Raw genomic sequence first — 17,089 nt, forward strand, 5'->3', positions numbered from 1 at the left:
ATGGTCGTCCACTAAGAACAGCCACTACTCCTACTAACAAAACACTTGACGATTCGCAAGAAAAGGCAATTATTCGCTGGATTCGACATCTTGACTCTCTACAAGTTTCGCCTGCAATTAGTATGATTGAGGACTGCGAATCAAATTTTGAAACGAAATTCTACGAACGACGCGTTCCCTATACCACGCGTTTCGAAGAACTGGATATATCGCTTTATCGAACGCCTTCCACCAGACCCACAGCTGATAAAACAAAAACCAATCGAGAGAAGCCGTATGTAGCTGAAATTGGGGCAAAAAAATATCTATAACTTCGATGAAACTGGTTTCTAACTTGGTCAAGGTAAAGCACAAAAGGTCATTACAGCCAATCCATAGCGAGCACAACGAGGCAATCCTTCGAATGAGAAAGGCGAATCTCTTACATCTATCGAATGTATCGCTGCTGACGGCTTCGTTCTCCCTCCTTATCTCGTTTTTCGCGGCGAATATCATCTTGAACGATGGTATACAACGACTTCGCTCCCAGACGATTATCGCATCGCTACAAGCCCAAAAGGATATACAAATAACAAAATCGCATACGACTGGCTTCAAAAGTTTCAAATTCATACTGCTTCTCGCGCGAAGGGTCAAAAACGGCTACTTTTAATAGACAATTACGGTTCGCAGTTGACGTACGATTTCATCGATTTCTGTCAACAACTCGATATTATTCCGATCTATTTTATACCCTATGCCACTCATTTCAGCCAGCCGCCAGCCATCGATAGCCAACCGTTTAAAGTATATAAACACTATTTTCGAAGTCGAAATAGTGATCTTTCGAGATGGGGTGGCAGCGTGGATGATAAAGCAGATTTTCTTCGAGAACTGCCCCGATTTCGACAGCAAGCCTTTACCCCTCGGACGATTCGAGATGCTTTTAAGGATCGAGGTATTTACCTATTCAATCCTTAGAAAGTCTTCGATAGACTCCCAAAATTAGACTCGCTAATCATCGAAGGGCTATAGCCCTTCGATGATGAGAATATAACTCCCCTACCTCCCTCTAGTTCAACAAACTCGCCTCCTTCATCAATTCGTCGTATACGGCGAAGTATTGATAAAGCGAAGGGTTAAATCGATGAGAGTCCGCAGCTAAATGATAGCTGTCGACGTCGCCTTGATCGCCTATTCAAAACCTCTATCGAAGCTACTGAACTCGCCTCGCATTCGTAGTCGGTTCTCGCCCAATATCTTCGTCAAATTCAACCCAAAGAGGCACCCAAAAGTCGCAGACGAATCCTTACATTAGGACCTCTCTCAGTAAAAGATGCAAATCATCGAATTGCGGACCGGACGACGAAAGAGATGCACCAGAATATTCGACGAGCGAGAAAGCAGGCAGTTTCGCAGCCACCCCACATCCCACAACGAGATCAGAATGGGGAGATATTGGTATCAGAAGGAGAAATGACTACTGAGGACCCTTCGCTATTTTTTTTTTTTTTTTTTTTTGATTCAGTTGGTGAAATTGTTGAATAATTGATGAATCAAGAAAAAATTTGCGTATCGGTGTGGAGGACCAACAGCTGAAAGCTGTGGGTCCGACTCGAGGGGACGGCTATAGGGGTGAGAATGCAGAATAAAGAGTTTTTTTTGTGACTGGCAGAATATTATATATTATATAATATTATGTGGGTCAGGGGGTGGGGTATACAAACTTTTGATCACCCATTGTAATGTCCTGTATGTACATACCCCTTCTGGCCTTGTACAGTATGTAGTACGGCCAAATGCAGGACTTTGCCGTAAGACCTTGGGGCGGATAGTGGAGCCGAGATCAGATGCTAAGAATTCTCTTTTTATCCATAGATGAATAGATATTTCTAAGGCAGGTTTGTACTTACAGTAGCTACAGTGTGGCGGTCAGGTGACTCAAGGGGCATTTTGACCCGGCGGTGGAGCCAGCCATCTTCATCCTCTTGCCCTCCCTCTTTATCATCAGAATCAGACCCTCTTGCTCTGAATTCCATCGTATTACAGTGGCTGTATGTACTGTAGGTACCCGTGGACCTAACACCGGGTATTGATAGGGACACAACAACTTTTTGGCTATTGGCACAACATTTTATTATGTAATATGGATTTTGGGTTATGCAATCTTTTTCAATTTCTTTCTAATCACATGACACTCTCATCCTAACCACCTAATGTAGTGCCAATAGCGAAAATCCTGTAGTGCCCCTACCAATACCCGGATGCTAACCTGTGTCTGAAATTTTTGTACGGAAACATACTTTCCTGCTCATGTATACAAGTTATTGAAAAACAACCTTGACCACACAATCTGCCACGTGGCTCTTATGGAGTTGTCTAAGCCAATAGCGCCGTAGCCGCCTTAAACGTTTCTATTTCGGGCCATCCAGTTAGGTCGTCGCACGTAAAGCCAGCTCATCGAACATTCACAAGCCAAACGCAGCCAAAAGCCGTCAGCTGCCCTTGAGATGAGAAGATATATAGCCCAAATCTCGTTTATTTGATATCAGGACTATCATCATACTCTCAGAGTTTCTCTTCTCTCACATTGTATACAATTTGACGCTCTAAGACAAGTAATCCACGAAGTAATTCGCTATGGCCCCACCAGTTAACAAAAGCGACAAGTTCTATGCGATCTATAAAGGTCGTGTTGACAAGCCTACCATATATTCATCTTGGTAAGATTGGTTCCAACTTGACAAGAGGCGTTTCATGCACTGACATGTTACTTGTCTAGGAGTCAAGCGCACCCAAGAGTCATAGGTTGCGAAGGCGCCGATCATCAGAAGTTCGACACACTCAAGGACGCTCGCAAAGAAATGGAAGAGAGAGGCTTCGAGGATATTGATATATTTGTCAAAAAATCAGCTGAAATAAAAGTCACGCCGATGCGAAAAGGCAAACACTATGCCGTTGCGGGTGGCAAGAATACTAGAGTGTTCACTGCTTGGAAGTAAGGCTCCGTGTTTTGATAATCCAACATAGATAACTCACATGATATAGGGATGCGGAAAAAGCGATCAATGGAACCACCGCGTGCCAAGAATGTTTTGGTACTAAGCAAGAAGCAGAAGAGTTCATTGAGAGTTGGAAAGACGCTTACGCTGACGTATGGCGAAGGGCAATTCGACAAGGATTGGACGAGGGGTGGAAGGTTAGGGACATGAGTTTGAACATTGAATCGTTCTTGCTTAGGGAGAATGACAGCGAGATATTAAGGGAAGATGACCACGAGACAGCCAAAACGGCTCAAGTCGAACTTCCGAAGATTGAGCAATTATCTGTCAAAGAAGAGTACCAAGTATAGAGTGTTCAATCAGGGTTACAATTGTGGTGGGGCTCACCGAGCAAAGGCCAACATGACCGAAGAAGGGCTCTACATGGCGCCGGGTTTGGATTTTTTTTCAACAAATTCAGCAATGAATGTCATGCAATTCTGTCTACTTTGCTGAATCTATAGTTACACAGGTTACGTAGTGTCACCTCACATTGCTGCAGAAAGCCATAAACTACTCAGTAATCTGACAGCTATCCACACACTATTAGTGAAAGTCAGCCCTAGATATGGTGGAGACCCGGTCCAGGTCTGTTAACAAACGCTGGAGTAATGGTTCATGGAAATTGCCATCATAGCGACGAAAGGTTATCAAACTGCAATAACAAAAACAGGGAAGCCCCAGACCAGAGGAAGAGGATCCACCAAGAAATTCATCTAGGCCGTGTTCTCCATCGGTTGCTGTGCCTGTAACCCGGTCCTATAGAGGACCACTAATAAGGTCCACTTCACCCGGCGACACACGCTGCACAGGCAAAAGGAAACTTCGAGTCAAGTCTGCTTGCGAAGTTGACAGCGATGATCCTGACGATAGTGACTATACGGATGGCCTCGATTCTGGTGCTGGTGATGTCGCCGTGTCACCACGTCCAGTAAAGAGGCGGAGGCGAACAGCTGCAACAAAAAACCAACCCACACAGGCTCTATGTGATAGCCTATACGGTATTTTCTCCGCACAGACTCCGGAAGAGGCACTTACGAATCCATATCCCAAAACAAGGTTGCAGAACATGCAAACCATTCCCGTCCGAGGATTTCTCATGCGGCAAACATTCCTATCAAGAGATGTCTATTCGTGTACATTCGAGGAAGATAGGCGACCCTCTTATCCCCATGAGCCAGCGCCAACCAAGACCCCCACGCACGATGAAAGGCTAGACAAAAGCAAAACAGGACAACCCACGCTGCCCAGCAACAAAAATCCATCAGCGCATGGGACTTGGTTCCACCCCGACGAGGACGAACTCTTGATTGAGCTAACGGAAAGGCAAAACATCCCATGGCCCCGGATCGTGAAACATTTTCTAGGAAGGACGAAGGATTCTCCCTAAGTTAGCTATAGCACAAAGCTCAATGACTATACTTTCAGCTAGGCTAGGATCAACAGGAGCTACTGTCGTTTGTAGGACTACAACAAAGAGGAGTTAAGGCCCATAGTCGCAGAAGTCAGAACTGTCATATTTTTAGGTTTCATCGTTTGCACACGATCTTCACGGTATCGCCGTGAGCTATAAGGCAGAACGTCCCGTCAGCTGGGAGACGATACGTCATCTCTCTCTCTAGTTTCGTGACGTCCACTATTAGTGATCCGACTGATAGCATTGTGGTCTGGTCGACAGTCATAATTTCATTAGAGTAGGTACGACTCTGCGCTGCTAATTCGAGTGTCGAATTCTCTATCTCGAAGTAAAGATGCAGGCGGCCGGCCGAGAAAAACAGAGATGAGGCCGTCGGGTTGACGGTACCAGTGGACGGGTCACTAGGCGTTTGAACACAGCACCGAAGTAGTTCAGAGCCGACAGACAGGTACTTTCTCTCCAATAATCCTGCATCTGAGACTGCAAATTTCATGATTCCGGGACCTGGAGAAACGCTAGGGACCGACGTGGTTCTTTCCGTGTTGTTCCGGACTGAGCCATGTACAGAGCTCATTGTCGATGCCGAAGCCAACATAGGAAGCAAAGTACTCACATTCGGGTAGGGTCGAGCATCCACTTGACCTTTGTGTCGAGTCTTAACGGTCTGTCGAGCATAGTTCAGAAGAACTTCATTGAATCGGGGCTCCAGCATTTTAAATGACAATAGCATTGGCAGCTGCCAGCCAGGGTACAATCTCCCATGCGAGTGTGATATGTACATCTTGCCCTGACTACGGATGAACGCATGGCATAGAAAACAAGCGTCCTTGCTGGAAGCGATGGCTCGGGGGAACAGTGGAATATCCTGAATTTCGCAGTAGGCGATCAGCTGGATCTTGGCGTGGATCTTGGCGTGGATCTTGGCTTCCTGGATAATTCTGGTCGTTTGCTCGGAGAACTCGTCGTTTGGATCCTAGGTCTTGTCACACCTTAAGAATCGGGAGATCTGAGAGACGTCATACTGTTTGCCATCTATTTTCCCTAAACGACAGAGCACCACTGAAAGAATAGGCGAGTATTCCGGGTGGTGAGGTCGGTCAAAAACTTCTTTTGGAAGGTTGGCGACGTGAAGCTCAATGTTTCGGACAAGGGGGAATTTTTTGGCAATGCGATAAAGCAGTCGAGCGGCTTCTTTGTATCTAGACACTTTTCGAATTATGTTGTGCAGAAAAACTGCAAAGGTCGACTCCTTGACCATCCTTTTGGGACTGGAGGGAATCAGTTAGAGGAGTTGGTGCAGGCCAAGCATGTTATTTAATTGATATATCATTTCCACGATGATGACGAGACGAGATGAGACACAATGACTAGACCATTCATTGACAGATTAGATCACACTTCTGGACTTCTCTTTGAATACAGTAACGACAAGCTTTTTTCTAGGTCGAATTGGTGGAGTTTTGGGAATTTATCTGTCGAGCGCCTTCTACTGCCTTTTGCAGAATATCTTTGATAGACGCCTTAGATTTTTTCCATTTCTTGCCAGTGAGACGCAACCGACAAGCAATCCGAGAAGAACAGAATTGCACAATTTTCTCTAGAAGTTGCTTCATAATCTCGGTAGAGCTACCTCTCCCTGGCCAGATTTGAATCAGCAGCTACCACGAATGAAGGAGATCAGGTTAACAAGCCATATAGACTTTCGAAGAATGTTAAAGATGTCCTCAAAATCCGGCTTTCAGAGATTGAAGTAGGCCATTTCCATCTATATATGTTCTCTTGTTGATTGCCAGGAGAGCCTTCAGTGCTGCACCGTTAGAGTCCTGCTCAATACACACTGCAGGAATATAATCCGACCCATCTTTGGTTTTGGAAAAAAAAGGAGAGTATCTCCACTAAATCCATTTCTTTTGAGAAGGGAAGTAAGTAGCCATTTGCGGAACCTCGGATACTTCCAATGGGGTTATGTTGTGGTGATTCAGGAACTTTATGGAGTAGATAATTGAGAGCAATATTCTCCGCGCAACTTTCTGCGGTCGTGTGCGGTTAGCGGGTCATCGTGGGAGATTCACGGAAATCAGTGCGGCTGAGAGGTGTAGGATTAGGTCTTCATGAGATCTTAATGAATCATGTGTCATTGTATCTTTATGGTAGGTAGCCAAGAACAAGCGTGATAGATAGGAAACCACTTAAAGTGGCCGCAATGGAAAGAGAGGGGTAACACAGAACTACCTTTTAAATCGGACTGGTCATAATCGGACCAGCAGGGCAAAATCGGTTCCATTGGGCTATGCGGCAAGAGTTGCAGGAACCCCTTGATAAGGCAAATAGTGAGGCGTCCACTCCCAACGATACCGGTGCAAAATTATTTTGCATATCCTAGTCCTTGTGCAGCATCCCCTTGCGGGTTACAGCCAGGGGGCCCAAAAAAAAAAATGCCAAGAGGGGTCCAACAGTCGGGAGAATATTACGCCGAAATTTTTGGGACCCCCCTAGCTCACTAAGTCGACTGGGGCCCAAAAACTAGGTCAAATTTTGGGCCCCGCTTGGCATTTTTTGGGCCCCCCTTAGCTGGGTGGCCCTGATTGTCAAGTGTGCCTCCCGAGGAAAGCTGCGTCGGATGAGAGGTGTCACATGTATTGAATGTACAAACTAATGCATGGTTGAAATTATTATGTAACCCACGTACGAGGAATTACCTATGCAACTTTCGGAAGAACTCTCAATATAGACTAGTGTGTCTTGGCGTAAGGGCCAGGAAAGTCAATCGAAGAGTGTAGTGGTTGCACCAGTTTCGGGACGTAGTGTAATTTATACGGATATACAAAAATGAACGGGAAAACTACTGTACCCTGTTCTGATACATACCGTGGAGAGAGCCCTGTAAATCGTGAGCGACGCGAGAAAGAAAAATGGCGGGACGGGCCGAGACACGAACCCCTGAGCCGCCCGACCGCGATGAACGCGAAGATTCACCCCCACGATTAGCGAGGACGAGACGCACCACAAGACCACCGAACAACTACGCTCAAGAGCAAGAGATTGACACCGAGCAGAGAAAGACACATGCGTAATCGAAGAAGAGACGCCAAGGCAAATCAGTACCCCAACATGACGTGGTATCTTCAGACAACTCCTCGACGGAGAGCGAGGACTTGAGCGCTACTAATCTCTTGAAAGAGCTCGTGAAGCTAAGGAAAGAGATTAGACGACGCGATGATCTGATAAGAAAGAGCTGCAGAAAATCAAACAGCGCAACTCTTGCAGAAGTTCGACAGGAGCTATAGACCCTAGCAGACAGATCCCTGACACCGCAAGCCCCCGCCGAGCCGTGCTCCCAGAACGGCCACGATCAGATCCTCCGCGAAATTCACTCCCTACGCATGGCAACCAAGCTGTCAGATCCCGCCTCGGGATCCCTGTCCTATGCAGATGTCGCCCGTACTCCCCCATCGAGTCATCCGAGCAACGTACGAACCCTCTCATCGTCGAACACGACACCGACCACTTTCACCGACACGCTATATTACACGATAGACACCTTAAAGATGGCAGACAACGGTAACGAAAGGAGGTCCGCAGGCTCTATTCGCACGGCAGTCGAAACCGAAATAAGGACGATGGAAAACCACGTGCACTGGCGCTGTCGTGCTGTTACGGTGGATCCGAAAAACACAAACCGGATCCGAATTGCCTGCCGGGATAACGCCGAGAACCAGCTAGTCAAAACGGTGGCGGAGGCCAGAATCGGGGCGGGAGCCCGGGTGCTTCGTGACGAACTTTTACCCGATCAAAGTCGACAGTGTGAACAAGAGCGCAGTTCTAGACGAGAAGGGTGAGATTCGAGCTGAAGCCACAACGCTGTTAGCGAGGAAAACGACGCCACCGTTGCCAAGATCGCATGGCTCAGCGGGAAGGAAAATGCGAAGGCCTATGGTTCTATGGTTATCTATCTCACTAAGATCCTTGACGCGCGGAGACTTCTGGCCGACGGGTATTTCCATGCTGGAGGAGAATCCGGCGTGACCAGCACCTTTGAACACCGACCGCGACCGACGCAATGCTACAATTACCAGGAAATTGGAAACAAAGCATTCCAATGCAAAAACGCCCAGAAGTGTGCGAGATGTGCCGCGGAGGGCCACCGTCACAGTAGCTGCGACCAAACAGTTCCAAAGTGCATTCCATACGGAGGCCCTCATGAATCGTACAGCAGAAACTGTCGGAAGCTCTATCAATCACGTCATGAATAGAACTCTCCGAATCATCCAACTTAATATGAGGAAGCAGGGCACAGAACACGAGAGTCTAATGAATAATGAAGATACTCAGAACGCGGTGGCGTTAACGATCCAGGAACCCCAGACACGGAGAATCCAAGGCCGGGTCTTGACCACCCCGATGGGACATCACAAATGGGCGAAGATGGTTCCCTCCACCTGGCGGGAAGGCAGGTGGGCGATTCGAAGTATGCTCTGGGTGAAGGAGGTGAAGGCGGAGCAAGTGCCAATCGAGTCCCCTGATATTACGGCAGCGGTCGTCCGGCTCCCTGAGCGACTGATGTTCATAGCATCAGTTTATGTTGAAGGGGGCGATGCCTTAGCTCTAGACGACGCATGCAATCATTTACGCAATGCGATCATAAAGGTACGAGACACGGGCGCGGTGGTGGAGGTGTTGATCATGGGGGACTTTAACCGACATGATCAACTTTGGGGAGGAGACGACGTGTCATTGGGGAGATAAGGCGAAGCGGGTCCAATCATCGACCTCATGAATGAATTTTCTCTTAGCAGTCTACTCAAGCGAGGCACAAAGACATGGCAGGGCAGAGGGCAGAATTGGCGACTGCGAGTCGACTATCGACCTCGTCCTTGCACCGGAGAATCTGACCGACTCCATGGTCATGTGTGCAATACTCGGGACGGAGCACGGCTCGGATCACTGCGCCATTGAGACCTCGTTCGATGCCCCATGGTCCGCCCCAAAGCACCAGGAACGACTCCTGCTGAAAAACGCTCCATGGAAAGAGATCAATGCCAGAATAGCGAACACCCTGGCCGTCACTCAGTGGGAGGGCACCGTGCAGCTGAAGACTGACCGACTCGTATCAGCTGTCTTGGAAGCGGTGAATGCCTTGACACCGAATGCCACACCGTCACCACTCGCAAAGCGATGGTGGACAGATGACTTGACACAGCTCCGTCAGATATACACGTATTGGAGACATCGCGCCCGTTCAGAGCGACGGGCAGGGCGGACGGTACCACGCCTGGAACAGGCTGCCGACGCTGCCGCGAAACAATATCACGATGCAATCCGACAAAAAAAGAAAAAGGACTGGAACGAATTCCTTGCAGATAATGACAACATATGGAAAGCCGCTAGATACCTAAAGTCGGGGGACGACGCAGCGTTTGGAAAAGTCCCCCAGCTCCGAAGAGCCGACGGAACGACCACGACCGATCACACTAAGCAAGCAGAAGAACTACTGACCACATTCTTCCCGCCTCTGCCGGACATTATTGACGATGAGGGAGCGAGACCAGAACGAGCACCCGTAAAAATGCCAGCTATCACGATGGAGGAGGTAGAGCGGCAACTGTCAGCGGCGAAGTCTTGGAAAGCGCCTGGCGAAGACGGTCTGCCGGTGATCGTCTGGAAGATGACGTGGTCTACGGTTAAAGACAGGGTTCTTGATCTCTTCCAAGCATCGCTGGAAGGAGCCACGTTACCAAGGCAGTGGAGACACGCGAAGATCATATTGCTCAAAAAGCCCAATAAAGAGAACTACGGCATTGCCAAAGCATGGAGACCAATATCACTTCCTCGCGACGTTGGGCAAGACTGGAATCGGTGGTTGCAGAAAGGATTTCACACGCGGTGGAGACCCACGGTCTGCTCCCAACTAACCACTTCGGAGCCCGAAAGCAGCGGTCCGCAGAGCAAGCACTCGTGTTTCTCCAAGAGCAAATTTACACGGCGTGGCGCGGTCGACGGGTACTAAGCTTGATCAGTTTTGATGTCAAAGGGGCCTACAACGGAGTGTGCAAAGAAAGACTATTCCAGAGGATGGCGCGAGGTATACCAGAGGGTCTGCTCCGGTGGGTTGAAGCGTTCTGCTCGCAACGAACAGCGACTATCCAAGTCAACTGGCAATTATCTGAGGTCCAAAACCTGCCACGGGCTAGACTGCCGCAAGGCTTGCCGCTGTCCCCGATCTTGTTCCTCTTCTTTAACGCATACCTCGTACAACGACATATCGACAGCCAGGGCGGAGCAATCGCTTTCGTGGATGATTTTACCGCGTGGGTGACCGGGCCAACTGCACAGAGTAATCGGGAAGGTATTGAAGCAATTATCATTGACGCATTTGACTGGGAGAAAAAGTAGCGGAGCAACTTTTGAGGCAGAAAAAGCCGCCATCATACACTTCGCTCCCAAGGCTCACAAAACGGACCATGAGCCTTTCACTATCAAGGGACAGACCGTTGTGCCGAGTGACCATGTCAAGATCTTGGGGATTCTCATGGACACGAGACTCAAGTACAAGGAATATATCGCGAGGGCAGCGTCCAAAGGCTTGGAGGCAGCGATGGGGTTCTGGAAGAGTGTGAATGTCCGTCCACATTTTCACGGCCCGTCTCCAAAAACGGTGTTGTGCAGCGGCAATGTGAGCCTTTGCCTCCGTAACGCTGGTCGTAACTGTGAGAAACGTCCCTACAATTGCTTGCGCTCCCACCTTTTGGACTCGGTTGATTGGTCCGTTGGCCTTGTCCTTGCAAGCATGCATCTAGACAGTAGAAGCGTAGTCTACCACCGGGACCACCGTTGATGTGAACAGCTACCATGCGGTTGCTGGCGTTAGGCCACGAAGTCGCCGAAGCTCCACCTACTACGGAGGAGCACAGCCTACATAAAGAAATTCAGGAGATACCACCGTTCGCTGCTATACCAGGTAACGGACGCACTGAAAAACATTGAGATAGAGACACTGGAAACCATCAATCCGTTCATATTAGCACCATGGGAGACTCCCATGTCGACCGATGTTGAAGCAATGCCGGGCTCACAGACTTCACCTGGCGGTCAATACAGATTATAGTCAGCAGCTTAGCACGGAACCGCCTCGTAGGTTTTGGGGTGGCGATCAAGAAGCAGCCGCCTCGGTATCGAAAGTTGAAACTGAAGACCTTTCCGTGACACTAGGCGCAAGATCAGAGCAAAATCCATTTTCCGCGGAGCTAGCAGCAATGGCACACGTGTTGAACATGCTTGTGGGACTGAAAGACTACAGGATCATGCTGCTCACGAGCAACAAAGCGGCCACCCTTACGATAGGGAATCCTCGGCAACAGTCAGGGCAGAAGTTCGTCTGCCAAATTTACAAGTTGATGAAAAGACTGCAGAGAAACGGAAACCACACTAACATTTGGTGGGTCCCTACCAGCAAAGACAATAAACCACTAGGACTGGCCAAGGAGCAGGCCAGGAATGCGACCCAGAAAGATGCCGTCCCGCAAGGATCGGTCCCCAGAATGAAGTCGACAACACTGCATCTCGCTCGGTCTCAAGCAGCTACGAGCAATAGCTTGCCAGAGAATGTAGGGAAACACGTGAAACGAGTAGATACAGCACTGCTAGGAAAGCACACTCGACAGTTATATGACCGATTATCGGGGAAGGAAGCGAGCGTGCTGGCCCAGCTCCGGACTGGCATAGCCAGACTCAACGGCTATCTCTACCGAATCAACGTTGCAGACACAGACCAGTGTGCATGTGGGCAAGCAAGAGAGACCGTAGAACACTTCCTCTTTCGATGTCGGAAGTGGGCCGCACAACGAACAACGCTATTGCAATGCAGCCAATCTCACCGGGGCAGTCTCTCCTTCTTTCTGTGAGGAAAATCGCCCTCTGATAATCAGCAATGGACACCGAACTTGGAAGCTGTGCGAGCCTCAATACGATTCGCAATCGCCACGGGCCGACTTGAGGCCACCTAATCACGTCGACCAACACGACAACACCATGCCCCCTCACCAACCTACATCTACCACCTTGTGCCAAAGACGGTGGACACGCTTCAACTGCCGAAGATAGGATGTTGAACACCTGAAGAAGCTCCTTCAAGCCAGTCTACTAACCAAATTACTAACCCACAAGGATCCCTGTGATATTGAAACCTGAGAGGACACATACGGCAATGATCCTTGTATGGGCTCAAAGGAGACACGGCATATGTATATTAAGACCTGTATGGATAGAATCAGTTTTAGTTGCCCTTTCGGCTTAGCTGCCGGGCGTTAATGAAGTGTGTGTGTGTGTAATTCATGCGCCAAATGTCGATTCAGGCCTGTCTGGCGTGCCAATTCCCCATTACCCCCCTCCTCCCCCCTTTTTCTCTCTCTGCATCGAATTCGCCGCAGCGCATTGACGCGAGAGCCTAACCTCGCCGCCGCTAGAGACCGGAATAGTGTGAATACAGTGAGTCAGCGGCTTGCCGGTATGGGCCCGGGTTTATTTGCTGTCGTCGACTCGGGCGCGCCTTCTCGGGCCATTCTAAGTCTATTCCCGCATCCCCGTGGTCGCCCCTGGCACTTCAACCCGTTCCAGTGGTTGCAGGAAGTTCAGACAGCCCGTGGCGAGTGGAAAGCGGGCCGTCCGCGCCACCTGCCGAGTGTCCGTCAACGCCTGTTGCAGGTCCCGGGGGTGGTCGCCATTCCAGGTGTCGTCTCGGAGGTCGTCGTATTCGGGGCAGCGCATAATAAGGTGATGCACTGTTTCGGGGGCTGTGCCGCGTCGGCACCGGACGGAGTCGGCCCGGTAGATACTGGCGAGATAGACCTTGAGCCCAATTTTGCCCGTTGGGGCCTAGAAAGGGCACTCGCCTGCGGCGCAGTAAGGCCCTCATAGCTCTTCACTCCGCTTGCCTTGCCTTCTACCGCTGGTAGCCACTGTCGTAGGAAGCCCCCATATTTCGCGTCCTTCCAGCCTTGCTTCCATTATGCCACCACACTCTGCTCCACCAAGCTATCAGCGATGTCGGGCAGGCAGGCTGCCGGTTCGGTGTGTTGACTGTTTGGCCGCCAGCCAGTGGCCTGTTTCGTCATTTCGTCGGCGAATTAGTTGCCCGCGACGTCGAGGTGCGCGGGGATCCAGCGGAACGCCGTGGCGCGGCCCAGTTTGGCGGCGTCTGACCAGCAAGTCGATGATTTCGCGCATGATATACTGCCCGGTGCCGATACCGGGGGACTGCAGGCTTCGCAGTGCGCCTTGTTTATATGTCCAGATCTCTACAGTATGCCAGGCGCTGTCCTCCGCCATCCGGAGCGCCAGCACCAAGCCCGTTAGCTCCGCTACTAGCATCGTGTAACTCTCTCTCCGTCCCCATGCATCCTTGCCGGACGGCCATCGGGTTCAGGCTGACCGCCGCCGCGCCAATATGTTTGGTGCCGCTGCCTGTCTGGATGCCGGAGCGGTCGGTGTAGATGCGGCGGGTGCCGGGTATGCCAATGAGCCGAATTTCATGGTCCACCATCGCGCTGATTTTGCTGTTTTCGACGCGAATTGGCGGCGGCTGCCACCACTAAGCGACAGCGAAGGGGAGGCGGGTTTCGAGGGTATCGAGGTCGAATCTGGTGAGGGTGATTCGTCGATGGCGAGTTATATGGCAGTTCGGAGGTCTACGCTTCGGTGGAATCATCTTCGGTCCGTGAGGGCCTGCCAGATTGGTGCGCTGGCCAGGCGGATGATGGTCTGCTGTGTGCCTTTCGCATGCGTAAGAGGTTGGAGTTCTGTGTTGAACGCGTCCCTACCCGTGAGGCGAACCTCCCCTGATGTCGCCTTGCCTGCCCTCCGTTGGATGTTCTCCAGCGTCGCCACCTGCTTGTCGTTCTACTTCATCCGCCCCTGGACCCTCGGGGTGTGCCATACCGACGCGGCACAGGTCATGATGGGAGCGACACAGGCGTCGTAGATGTGACGCCGATCTGTCACGCTGAGCCCACAGTTGGAGCCCCCGAGGGCGTTGATGGCCTGGAGGCTTCGCGAGGCGCGCGCGTCGACATACTCGAGGTGTTTGTCACATCAGAGATGCTCATCGAGAATAACGCCGGGCAATCTCGCGGACCTGCTGACTGGCACAACCCGTCCGTTTCCAAGGTCGAGGATGGTGGGTTCCGAGGGCTGAGTGCTGTGGGGGGCGCTTTGTTGTTGCGGTGGTGCACGAACCGCGGGTTGCCAGTCCGGGTCCTCGCTATCGTCATCCTTGCCCGAGTTCAGGTTATAGCCAGAGGGGGGGCAAAAAATGCCAAGAGGAGCCCAACGATCGGGGAGATATTACGCCGATTTTTTTTAGATCGCCCCTGGGTCAACTAAGTCGACAGGGTCCCAAAAATTTTTACACAATTTTATTATTATTTGGTACTCATATCTACTTATTTATTAGATATCACGTGGTATTTTCATTTTGCCTTACTCCAATCTTTTATTAAAATATGCTTATATTACTATTGTTTTAGAAAGAATAGAAAAAATAAATAAATAAATAATAATAATTCTTCTATTAAGAATATTAAGATTTTTTTTTCTTAAAAAGTAATTTTTTTATTCTTATTTTTTAATAAATTAATTTTTTTTCAAAATAAATTTACTCCGTCTGAAGATATTAAAAAAAAAATTTAATTTTTGATTTTTAATATAAGTTTATTCGGTCGGAAGATATTAAAAATATTTTTGTTCGCTGAGTTCCGACAGTAAATGAGACAGCCGACGGATTGACGCAGCTTATTCCCCAGCAGAAGCATGCCAGCTTCGGCAGACAGCTCGGGATCGTCTCATCGACCGTTCCTACAAAAGCTGAAGCATCGATTTGGAATATCTAACCGACAGACGAATGAGAAGAACTCCTCGTCGCTGGTTCGACAAACAACATTTTTTTTAAACTCCGAAGTCTACAGATGAATTAAGGATAAAATAACCATAATAAGTACCGTGAAGATGAAAAGATCTGTTTAGACCTCAAGTCAATATGAAAACAAGTCAATAAATGAGCAACGAAATAGGGATAGAGATAGAAACAAGGCCCAAATCTATGTATTCAAAGTATTTGCGTTCTCTGCTAACCGTGATTACTCACTATGCTGTGGAAAATATCGTCGGATGTCTTGTGTTGGAACAAAAACTTACCCTTTCCCTCGTATGCCCACCTATCTTTTTGATAAAACCGCCATAGCTCAATAAGCTCTTCCTTAGTCCACCTGTTGTTCTTATTTCGAAGAAGACCATGTACGATATCCTCCTCCAGCCAGCATGAATAGTTGGTGAATGTTACCCTCTCACTTAGACCATGCTCTTGATGTATCTCGGGCTCTCGTCTGAAGACTTCAAGACCATTAAAATAGTCCCATCTCTTGTTGAAATCCCAGGATCCACCTATTTCGGCCCATGTGTCAAGAAGGAGGAGCTCGATTAGATGTGGCGGTTGCAAGTGGCGGATGACAGAACTCTCCCACTCCATTCCTGGTTGCATGCAATCACTCAAGGGTGGTACGGTTCTTCCATCCCACAAAGTAGATATACTATTTGCTTCATGGAGTACCGTGCTACCGATAAACCCCCAAACAAACTGGGAGACCTCCAGTATATCCAATTTGGCAGATAGGGATCTCTCTGGGTTCTTTCGCATAAGCCGGAAAATTTGCTTGAAGTGGCAATTATACTCCTTGACTGTTCGATACCTGAACCTCCAGGAAATACGATATATCTCTCTCGGGACCCAGTGGGCTATTAATGCTTCATAGAAGCGCTCATAGGCTTCCTGTTTTTTCTCTGTTTTCAGGTGAGGTAACAGTTCCCAACCAGCGACCCTTGGTCTTAGAAAATGCTTTTTTAGCCGATGACCAAGCCTGTAATTCTCCTTTTTGATCGAGGGGGAATGAATATAGGATCGCTTGATTTCCGGATGGCAGTACAGATCAAACAGTAACTTCATAGCATGCCAGCGACACACTATTTCCCAGACATCTATACCGGATCGATTTAAGATTGACACAGAATCTTGCGTTGATGTAATAAAATCCGAGTGGACTTTTTGGAGCCAGGAAAGCCGGTAATCACATCTGTGGTGTGGTGCATTTTGCTATATGGTTGATTTGGTATATTAGCGAAAACCTGAAAGAGCTAAGCGTAATCAAATCAACAAAGGAAACATAACATAGATAAAAGGAGAAGAAAGGTCAAGAGGTTTCAATAGTACACCCACAATTATGTTGCCCCAGATTTTTTCTCGATGTTTATATGGTGTAAAGACACCATACAATGCTTTGCAGGTTCTGGCTAGATGAAGCGCATCATCAATGTTTCTTAGGCTCATAAATATTTCTAACAAAATTTCAGTCGGTAATATAGATAGTTTTCTCATTATCAAACAAGGGAGGATGAACAGGAAAATAAAAATCACTAGCTTGAGAAAGTGGCAGCACTCAGTATTTATGAATTGTCGACTTAAAAAATTACGAGAAAAAGCGGCTGCGTACTGCGGCCTTTTTCTTACCACAGCATTTTTAGCTATTGGACCGTCGTAGCGAAACGCCGATTCTTCGAATATGTTCAAAATTAATTTAACAAATTCGCCAAATGAATCACAAAGAAA

The 17,089-nt window shown here is 48.7% G+C and overlaps 4 protein-coding genes across 4 annotated transcripts; 3 read left to right on the forward strand and 1 right to left on the reverse strand.

Annotated features, from left to right (window-relative positions):
- Positions 1 to 2,619: 2,619 nt before the first annotated feature.
- NUU61_001329 (RNase H1/viroplasmin domain-containing protein) lies at positions 2,620 to 3,331 on the forward strand (the record flags this gene model as incomplete). The annotated part of the gene is made up of 3 exons (XM_056651911.1): positions 2,620 to 2,702; positions 2,762 to 2,977; positions 3,028 to 3,331. 3 exons carry the CDS (start codon positions 2,620 to 2,622, stop codon positions 3,329 to 3,331), a joined length of 603 nt encoding a protein of 200 aa, XP_056515178.1.
- A 1,218-nt stretch (positions 3,332 to 4,549) lies between these two features.
- Positions 4,550 to 5,695, reverse strand: NUU61_001330 (nucleic acid/nucleotide deaminase domain-containing protein; the record flags this gene model as incomplete). The annotated part of the gene is made up of 2 exons (XM_056651912.1): positions 4,550 to 5,375; positions 5,427 to 5,695. The coding sequence occupies 2 exons, from the start codon at positions 5,693 to 5,695 to the stop codon at positions 4,550 to 4,552; spliced, it is 1,095 nt and encodes a 364-aa protein (XP_056515179.1).
- A 1,654-nt stretch (positions 5,696 to 7,349) lies between these two features.
- Positions 7,350 to 13,634, forward strand: NUU61_001331 (uncharacterized protein; the record flags this gene model as incomplete). The annotated part of the gene is made up of 11 exons (XM_056651913.1): positions 7,350 to 7,507; positions 7,739 to 8,239; positions 8,306 to 8,431; positions 8,514 to 9,167; positions 9,265 to 10,373; positions 10,469 to 10,745; positions 10,828 to 11,144; positions 11,282 to 11,395; positions 11,536 to 12,208; positions 12,789 to 13,335; positions 13,401 to 13,634. 11 exons carry the CDS (start codon positions 7,350 to 7,352, stop codon positions 13,632 to 13,634), a joined length of 4,710 nt encoding a protein of 1,569 aa, XP_056515180.1.
- Positions 13,635 to 13,879: 245 nt separating this feature from the next.
- NUU61_001332 (uncharacterized protein) lies at positions 13,880 to 14,814 on the forward strand (the record flags this gene model as incomplete). Its single annotated transcript, XM_056651914.1, has 2 exons — positions 13,880 to 14,215; positions 14,311 to 14,814. 2 exons carry the CDS (start codon positions 13,880 to 13,882, stop codon positions 14,812 to 14,814), a joined length of 840 nt encoding a protein of 279 aa, XP_056515181.1.
- Positions 14,815 to 17,089: the final 2,275 nt, after the last annotated feature.

This window comes from Penicillium alfredii, assembly GCF_028826965.1.
Source record: "Penicillium alfredii strain IBT 34128 chromosome Unknown utg000002l_segment0_segment0, whole genome shotgun sequence".
Taxonomy (NCBI): Eukaryota; Fungi; Ascomycota; class Eurotiomycetes; order Eurotiales; family Aspergillaceae; genus Penicillium; species Penicillium alfredii.